General features: G+C 50.5%; 1 protein-coding gene across 18 annotated transcripts in view; it reads left to right on the forward strand.

Annotated features, from left to right (window-relative positions):
- Positions 1–4867: 4867 nt before the first annotated feature.
- Positions 4868–9748, forward strand: part of PTH1R (parathyroid hormone 1 receptor) — a 40118-nt gene continuing 35237 nt past the window's right edge. For all 18 annotated transcript variants that reach the window (XM_042022316.1, XM_042022320.1, XM_042022327.1 and 15 more), the window contains exons 1-2: positions 4868–5001; positions 7028–7146. In XM_042022316.1, coding sequence (XP_041878250.1) covers positions 4962–5001; positions 7028–7146 — 159 coding nt within the window. In that variant the 5' untranslated portion in view covers positions 4868–4961. The remainder of the gene's footprint in view (positions 5002–7027; positions 7147–9748) is intronic.

Genomic DNA, 9748 nt, shown 5'->3' on the forward strand with positions numbered 1-9748 from the left:
CAAAAAGATTTCCCCCCTCTTCCCATCCCAAAACGATTCCTCCCCCTTCCTATCCCAAAATGCTGCCTCATTTTTTTTGGTCATTCCTCCCCGCCTGCTTCCAATGCCCCAAATGTCCTTCCCGTAATGGAGTGACCACAATCACACAGCGTATTCCAACTGTGGTCTCCCGGGTGCCGGAATGAGCCGGGCTGATTTATATTCCGTGCCCCTGGATAAACACCTCGAGCCCGTGTTTGCATTTGTGCAGCTGCCAAGGAGCCTCGCAGATGGTTTGAATGTGTTCTCCACATGCAAAGTGTCCCATTCCGGCTGAAATGGGAATTGAGGCTAGGGGGGAAGGAAAGGAGCAGGAAAGGAAGGGAAAAGGGGGATGGGATAGGAGCGGGAAGGAGGGAAAAACTCTCCGTGCACCCTGAGGGGGGTTATCCCAAATTTGCTCCTTCTTTTCTCTCTTCCACCAAAGCAACCTCTGGGATTCTGGCTTGGCTGAGGGGGGGGGGGAGTGAAAACAAGGAGCAAAATGAGGGAGGCATTTGGGACAGCCCCTTCCAAAGGATTCTGGGATTGGCCTTCCTGCCTTCCAAAGGGAAATCCTGTAGCAGTGACGTCCAAGAGAGTTTTTGCTTGCTCCCGTCTTGGAATGACAGCAAATTCCATTCCCTGAGATCCCAGCCTTCAAGGGGGAAGGAGAGATCCAAGAGATGTCCTGGTGGATAAGGAGCTGTCCCTGAGCCTGGGACAGGAGCCAATGGGATCCTGGAGGGATGCCATGCTTCCCTTCAGGACTCATTTCTTCAGGAATGTCATCCAAGAGAGTTTCTGCTTGTTCCCATGTTGGAATGACTGCAACTTCCATGCCCTGAGATTCCAACCTTCAAGGGTGAAGGAGAGGTCCAAGAGATGTCCTGGTGGACAAGAGCCAGGGGGATCCTGCAAGGATCCCATGTTTCCCTTCAAGGCTCATTTCTGCAGCACTGAAGTGGTCGATGATGGCCTCAAAACATGAGGAATTCCAGTGCCATTCCCGCTTTCCCTGTCCCCATCCGGGAGATACGCAGCTCTGAATTTGGAGGAGCTTCACCCACAGGCAAATCCCTCAGGGATAAAAAGGATCATCCCTCTGGCATTGCCTGGACGACGGATACACTCCCAAAACACTTTGGGATATGGGATATGTGTGAGATTTCCTTGTTTTCTTTAGAGTTTATGGATTCCTTTGGACTTCCATTATCCGTGAATCCTACTATTTCTTCCAAGGAAAGCAATGGTTGACTTTTCCAGTTCCCTGTCCTGAACCACCTGGATCGATCCAAACAGCACAGTGGAACCCTTGAACTCATTTTCACCAAAATTCCAAGAGCTTTTCCATCGGCTTTTCCAAAGAATTGGATCCTTTGGAATTCTCCGTGCTCTGGAATATTGTTACCAGTGTCTCAGGAGGAACTGGCTTATTTTTAATGGGCCAAACTTGCCCAGTTTTCGGTTTTCTTCTTGGAATTCATTGTGGATCTCCTTGGAGAAATGACCGGGAGAAAAGGGAAACAAAGGGAGAGGCCAAGTTGTGATTACTGTGCATGTTTTTATAAATTCAGGAAAAAAATGTTTGGAGGAGATCTTTGAGCAAACAAACAGAAGGGAATGGCTTGTTTGGATTCCAGCACAATGGGATAGACGGGCTTTTCCCTTCCTGTTTTATCAGAGATTCATGGAATGGTTGGGCTTGGGAGAAGCCTTAGAGATTATCCAGTCCCACCCCTTTCCAAGGGCAGGGAGAGCGCCCACTGTCCCAGGTTGCTCCAAGCTGGCCTTGGACACTTCCAGGGATGGCGCATCCACAAATTCTCTGGAAAAGCAGTTCCAGTGCTTCACCAGCCTCATTATAAAAAATTTCTTCCTTGGAATTCGTTGGAATGAACCCTCCTGTGGTTTAAATGCATCCCTCCTTGTCCTCCCAGGAGGTCTCCGTAGATAGGAGGAACGGAGGGATTCGGGATAGGACAGGAGGATGGAGGGTTTTGGGATAGGAGGATTGGAGGGATTCAGGATAGGAGGAAGAGGCGGATGGAGGGGATCTTCTCTGGGACACTGAGGGGACAAACAGCTTTTGGCTGCGTTAAACCCCAGGGATGTGGATCCAACAATCCCAAAGTGTGGCTGCTCCTGACATCAGTCCGTATTTCCATTTGAAAAACGTTTTCCAAGTGCTTCAGTCAGGGTAGGAGCTCCTCAAATCATTCCAGGAGCTCCAGAGGCACCTGGCTTGACCTTGAATGTTCCTCACCAGGTTTCCCTACCTGTAATCCCTGCTCCTGACCCAAATCCTCTCTCCTACCCCCGTGGCTCCCAGAATTTCCAGGAAACAGCCGTGTTATCCTGACTTTTAGGGGGGTTTCCAGGTAGCAGCTCCCAAATATCCACCTGCCCTTCCTTTAACTCATCCATCACCGGGCAATTCCGGGAAGGAAACGATCACTGAGATGTTTTATCCCTCCTCCAAATTCACCTGGAATGGCTTTTCCAAGCAAGGAGCAGGGTGAGAGAGGCCGGAGATGATGTGGAGATGGAGAGGAGGGGGAGGAGATCTCTCTGGGGTGGTTCAGGTGTTGGTAACAGCGACGGATGATTTTGTTGGGAAGCTCGGACACTTCCCGAATTTTGAGTCCCGCGGGATTCTTATCAGCTTTAATGGCTCAGTTCCAGAGACCGAATCCTTTCACGAATCATTCCCACGCAGAGGGAGAGTTTTAAATGCAAAACTCATCCTTTTAGATATTTCTAGGGCAGCTCCCGGCTCCCCAAATTGTCCCCACACAAAGCAGCATTCCAGAGGTGTCCCACCACTGTTCCCTTCAGCTTTTTGGGATGATTTTGGGTGGCTCAAAGTACCCAAAAATAAATAATTGCAGGGTCTGTTACCAGTTTTCCACGTTTCCAGCACGAGGAGGGCGCACCCACCACAAAATGATAAAATTCTTATTTTCTGGCCGAAGATTTCGGTGTGATACAAAATGAAACCTCTTAAAAGTGAAATTGCCCTTGGGAAATCGTGAAGATTTTGGAAAAGTGGGCGATTTTCTCTCATTTTGGAGCACTTTTGGAGGAATATTTTTCCCTCAGAGTTGTTTCTCCACTGGGCTTCCTTTAATGTTTACCCAAATTGATTTATTTTGCCATAAGAACTGGTTTTATTTTAAGCAAGAGCACTTTGAGGGCTCCATTAAATCTTTATTTACTTTCTTGTCTGCAGAAAAGACCTCAAGGACATCAACATTTTGTTCTGAGCCAAATTTTGTGGGGCCCTGTGTTAGTTGGTTTTATTTTTTTTCCCTTTGTCTTTTGTACCTTCCAGAGAACCGAAAAATAAACAAACCTTTTTTTCCCAGTGTAAGTTATCCTGCAAATAACGAGTCAGAGGGAAGGGTTTTCCCAGTTTCCATGAATGGGAAATGCAGTATTTTTCTTCTCCTAACGGGACTTCAGGCAGAGAAAATGCAATATTTTTTTCCCCTCTTTTTTATCACGTGGATGTGGAGGAATTTTAGCTCCTTCCCCTCACTCCCCCTTGATGTTCCGAAGAAAGGCTGGGATCTGTCGGGTCCTTTTCATCCACACGAAATTAGAGATAAGAAATCAGCTGCTGAATGAGATTTTCAGTGTTTGTCATGTCCTAAAACCCACCAAGCTGAATAAATCGGTGTCGGCTCCGACCCTGGAGCAGCCAAAGGGCTTTAAAGCATTCCCAGTTTTCCTTTAATCTTGGGAAAGTGCATTGGTGAGGAAGGGTGGATTCCTGGGTGGTTCGAAGCTTTGATTTTCATGGGATACGTGGAGATCTTGGCCCTGCTTTGGATTTAGTTCCTAGAGGAGTTTTTTGTGGATAAGGCAGGTAGTTCCTGTCCCTTTGGATTCCCGGGTAACTCCTGTGTCCGACTCTTGATAAGCTCCTGGCTGAGGGCAGACACAGCTCTGGGAGCAGATTTGGGGCAGATCCACCACTCTTAGCATTTCACTCCCAATATTCCACTGCAGCTGGAATTTTATGGCTGGGTGCAGTTATCCAGCCGAAAGCCGAGGAGTTCCCTGAGGACACAGAGCTGGGAGCAAGCGATGCCTTGGGGGATTGTGGTGCCCTTTGGAGGGACCTGGACAGGCTGGGGAGATGGGCAGAAAGGAAACTTCTGGAATTCAGCGAGGGCAAGAGCAGGTGCTGGATGTGGGGAGATCATCCCATTCCAACCCCCTGCCATGGGCAGGGTCTGCTCCCACTATCCCAGACTGCTCCAAGCCCCAATGTCCAGCCTGGCCTTGGACACTGCCAGGGATCCAGGGGCAGCCACAGCTGCTCTGGGAATTCCATTCCAGTCCCTCCCACCCTCCCAGCAGGAAATTCCTTCCCAATATCTCATCTAAATCTACTTCTTTCAGCTCAAAGCCATTCCCTGGGTCCTGTCCCTCCAGGCCTTGTCCCCAGTCCCTCTGCAGCTCTCCTGGAGCCCCTTTGGGCCCTGCCAGGGGCTCAGAGCTCTCCCTGTGTCCTTCCCTTCTCCAGGGGAACATTCCCAGCTCTCCCAGCCTGGCTCCAGAGCAGAGGGGCTCCAGCCCTGGAGCAGCTCCATGGATTCCTCTGGGCTCTCTCCAGCAGCTCCAGGTCCTGGTGCTGTTGGACCCAGAGCCGGACACAGTTTGTTCTTGTGGAACAAAACTTGGGATAATTTGCACCTTCTGGAGCCAAACACTAAGAAGGAATTGGCAATGATTCCCAGGACTTCTTTCTCCAATGGAATGCCAGCGTTGGCTTCTTCACGGAGGGCCCTCTCCAAACAGGGGGACCTCAGTGTCACCTCTGCAGCTGCAGTGACTCCTCTTTGTCCCTGTTCTCTCCCACAGATGGCTTCTGCCTTCCGGAGTGGGATGGCATCGTGTGCTGGCCCGAGGGCGTGCCCGGCAAGGTGGTGGCCATGCCATGCCCCGAGTACATCTACGACTTCAACCACAAAGGTGGGTGTGGTCCCCAGGGCCGGCGCAGGACATTCCCGACAGCCAGGAAATCCAAAATTCCCTTTCTTCTCACACGGTGCCTCCCTTCCGAGCAGGAGTAAAACCAGGGAAGAGGAAGGGAAGGAGCGGCCGTCGTTTATTGCTAATGGAAGAAAAGCTCCGTTTGAGCTGAAATAACGACACATTTCCCGCACAGAATCACGAATTTCCCACACAGACTGGGACGTTCTAAGCACCAGCTACCTGCTTACAACAGGTTGTGAATCCCAGAGATTTCCAAATCTGGATTGATTGGATCCCACAAGCTCTGTGTAGCAATAGAACCCCAAAATATTCTTCCAGTTTTAATTCTCCACCTCAGGGCTCCGTTAATTCTGTGTGCAGAGCCCTGGTGGGAGTCTGGGAGCAGAATGTGGGAATTCCTCCTTATCTCCCTTTCCCTCAAGCTCCGCATTTCTTGGCTCACTGGTGATGCCGGGAAGTCTGAGGGTGTTTTTAGAAGCGATCGATTGGAGCACACTCGGCCCCTCAGTGAATGTTCCAAGCACCCAAGGAGGGAAAAAGGAGGGAATTCAGACTCTCTGCTGGGAGCAGAGCACTGCTGGGGCTTTCAGAAAGCAAGGAAGGATATTTCCGGGCATCCTGGCCGCTCACAGTCTGTCCTGACTATTCCATAAGGGACTGGGAACTGGGATTCACTCCTGGCTGGTGACCTCTCGTTCTTCACCTCAAAGGCCAGGAGGAACAAGGAGTCAGAGAATCCTGGAATTATTTAGGGTGGAAAAGCCCTCCAAGATCAGTCCATTGACCCCCCAGCTCTGCCAAGGCCACCCCTGACCATGTCCCCCACATCGGGCTGGTTAATCCCTCCAGGAACGGGGGCTCCACCCTTGCCCTGGGCAGCTGTGCCAGGGCTGGACAGCCCTTCTGGGGAAGGAATGTTCCCAATATCCAACGTAAACCTCCCTTAGTGCAATCCATTCCTTTTTTTCCTCAATATTCCAACATGGCTTGGATTCCTCACTTCACTGATATCCACTGGGTAAATCAGGGAGTGTGGGAGCCCGATGGAGACCCTTAGATGATGGAATCAGAGAATCCTGGAATAGGTTGGGTTGGACAGGACCTTAAAACTCATCCCATTCCAACCCCTGCCATGGGCAGGGACACCTCCCACTGTCCCAGGCTGCTCCCAGCCCCAGTGTCCAGCCTGGCCTTGGGCACTGCCAGGGATCCAGGGGCAGCCTCAGCTGCTCTGGCAATTCCAGCCCAGCCCCTCCCCACCCTCCCAGCCAGCAATTCCCAATTCCCAATCTCCCATCCAGCCCTGCCCTCTGGCACTGGGAAGCCATTCCCTGGGTCCTGGCCCTCCAGCCCAGAGTAAAAATCCCTCTCCATGTTTCCTCACACTCCCTATCAGCTCTCCCTCTAGTCCCAGGATCCATGGATTAATCCCTGCTTTCTGTGAGGGGCTTTTAACGCACACCTGATGCCACAATTCCCACACGGGTATCTGAACAGGGATATTCTCCTCTACCAGCCAAATCCAAGGATGAAACCTGGCTCTCCCTTCCTTCTCCATCTCCATGAGGAGGGCACGGGTAAAAAAAATACCCCTGGACATCCCCTGAGCCTGGAAACGAAGAGCAAAATAATATAAACCACCCTTCTTTTCTCTTTTTTTTCCATAGGGAGAGATGCAAGGAATTCTGAGGATAATTCTGAAAACAATTCCGAATAATTCTGAATAATTCTGATAATTCTGAAAACCAAGGCTTCTCTCCTTGATTTGCAGACCCAACATCTGAACTTAAACCCTAAGAAAGCCCAAAACCCCAAGATCAACTTATTAAAGGCTCCATGGTGTTTGTCAGCTAAAAAACGGATAAAATTGATCAATTGATATGGGGATGGAAGCTGGTTTTTGCAGCTGAGCTTCCAAGCAGGCAGGAGGCCCCAGGGATCTACTCTGGGATGAATTTCCTCCGATTTCCCTGCTGATTCCGTGTCTCCTTTCTCTCCGTAGGCCACGCTTATCGCCGGTGTGACCTGAACGGGAGCTGGGAGCTGGTCCCGGGCAACAACCGCACCTGGGCCAACTACAGCGAATGCGCCAAGTTTCTCACCAACGAGACGAGGGAAAGGGTAGGCATTCCCATTCCTGCACGGAGCAGGAATTTCTGGCCTCATCCCCAGCTAACCCCATTTAAAACCCCAGATGAGCTCCAGCTCATCTTCCTCCTCTTGGAAACTCTTCCTGAGCTTGCCAAAGCCACATCGTGCTTTGATGGGCAATGAGTTGATTGGAAAATTGTCCTCAAAGGCAGAAAAGTTTCCTGCAGCTGCCATGATCCCATTCCCGAAGAGATCTTGGGGAAAATGGGAGCGGTCTGGGGGACGCTCAGAAGTGGTAGGAGGTTGTTCCTTGGCATCGAGGCTCCCTCTGCCACAGCAGGAAATCCTTTCGCTGCCAGGTTGTTATCAAAAATTCCAATGTTTGTGTGGTTGTCTGTGGGAGGGGATGTCCAAACCCTTGTGGAATCAAACCAGGAGCAACTGGTTGGGAGAGCTGGCAGTGTCCAGACTGGAGAGGAGAAGGCTCCAGGGAGAGCTCCGAGCCCCTTGCAGGGCCTAAAGGGGCTCCAGGAGAGCTGCAGAGGGACTGGGGACAAGGCCTGGAGGGACAGGACACAGGGAATGGCTTCCCAGTGCCAGAGGGCAGGGCTGGATGGGAGATTGGGAATTGGGAATTGCTGGCTGGGAGGGTGGGGAGGGGCTGGGCTGGAATTGCCAGAGCAGCTGGGGCTGCCCCTGGATCCCTGGCAGTGCCCAAGGCCAGGCTGGACATTGGGGCTGGGAGCAGCCTGGGACAGTGGGAGGTGTCCCTGCCCATGGAATGGGGTTGGAATGGGATGATCCTCAAGGTCCCTTCCTACCCCAACCAGAGTGGGATTCCATGATCTTGAATTAATTCTGGTGTAGACACATTTTGGAAACAGTGACACCAGTCCAAAGTTGGAAAAGGGATCCAAAGCACATGGAGAGGCTCTGGTGTGCTCCCAGAAAAAACAATATCCACGAGCCATATTTTCCCAAAAGTTTAGGAAAGTGGCAAAACAGCAGCTGGCAGAAATTTCCCTCCTCCCTGTGAGGCAGCCTGGGGCTCTGGAATGCTGGGAGTCTCCTGGAAGGAATTCCGTGCTAAGGTGACAGCAAAGCTGTCCCTGGTGTCACCTGGGAGGATGTGACCTCCTTGTCCCACAGGGAATGACGTTCCCACCCACGCGCGCCTGTAATTTCCAAAGAATTCACCCAAACCCTCTGGTTTTCAGTGGTTCTTGGAAGAGTCCCCTTGGATACGGGGCATGGCATTAGGGACTGATCAGCTGCAGGCAGGATGATCCCAGGCAGCTGGAGATAAGGATCTAACCACGGCTTCCATGAGGATGATCCAGAGGCCCTTCGGGACAATGTTCTTAATTTTAAACCTAACCACAGGGTAGGGGAGGTTTTTTTAATTTTTTTTTTCTATTATTATTATTTTTGGTTGCTGTTTTCTCCTCTGGAGTGAAGCAACTCTTGAATGAAGTGGTTTAGGAAAATAAGGAAATGAGGGAAAGGAGGGAATGAGTTCTTTGAGGATCTGAGTGTTTCCTCTCACGTGGACGAGGAACAGAAGGTTGAGTGAACGGGGTGCTGCTCCAGCCACTCCAGCAAAGGGCTGGAGGATGTTCCCTTCCCAAACCAGTCTGGTGGGACTTTCCCCAGTTCAGAGTGGAAAGAACTGTTTCAGCCCCAGAGTTTTCTGGGAAGGTCCTGGAGCAGGTGTTGGAGTTGTCGAGCATCTTGATCAATGCACAAACTTTTGACTTCTCTGAAACTGTCTCCTCTGTCCCACCACCCTCAGCCGTGTCCTGGGGTGGGAATTGTCCAGCTGATGTCCCCCAATGCAAGATTTCCCCTAGGGAAAGGACATCCTTTCTTTTTCACCTCCCACAGTTAGGATTTTTCAGGGTGAAGTGGTAGAGGAAGGGCACAAAAAAGAACAGAGTTGCCCATTTTTTTCCACCACAAGGAAGAAATCGAGAATTTCCACCTCCAGGGTGACAAAAAGAGGCTGAAAGCAGAATTTCCTGTGGTGGGGTTGATGTGCCTGACTTTGTCTGTGTCCCCTGAGTGGGGCTGAACTTCCCCACAGAGATTTACAGGAGGTGTCACCTCAGTTTTAGCATCAACCTCTTGGAAAATTACTGCTCCTCATGAGCTCTCCCTTAATGAGCTGTTTTAATAACCCATCCCCCTTATCCTGTGCCCCCAAGGCTGATGCATCTTTAGCCAGGAACTTGCTGTTGTAGCTACAAGGGTGAATGGAATAACATTTAATATTAAGACAAATTAAATCATCACCATTGTTCAGGTAGAATTACCAGGCTGGTCTTGCTGAAGTGGTGTTCACCCCGTGCAAAGAACACAGGAAAAATGGATGCTTCTGCCCGCTTTGAAATCGTATCTTGATCAACAAATGCTTTTTAATGACATCTATTTATTAATTTTTATTATAATTCTTAACTTTATGTTTGCAAGACGTCTCTTCATCAGGCCTGCCCTCACCTCAGTGATCCTGTGATTGTCACGGGGTCCCCTGATTTTGTCACAGAGGTGGCTGGATTTTTGTGACAAATGAAGCACTCTCTGTGCATCCACTGCAGGTCTCTTGGGCCTTGGGGTCTGAAAACCACTCTGGAAA

Source organism: Corvus kubaryi, unplaced genomic scaffold, assembly GCF_017639235.1.
Source record: "Corvus kubaryi isolate FWS band 111438036 unplaced genomic scaffold, C.kubaryi_AGA036_p1.0 37193, whole genome shotgun sequence".
NCBI classification, from domain to species: Eukaryota; Metazoa; Chordata; class Aves; order Passeriformes; family Corvidae; genus Corvus; species Corvus kubaryi.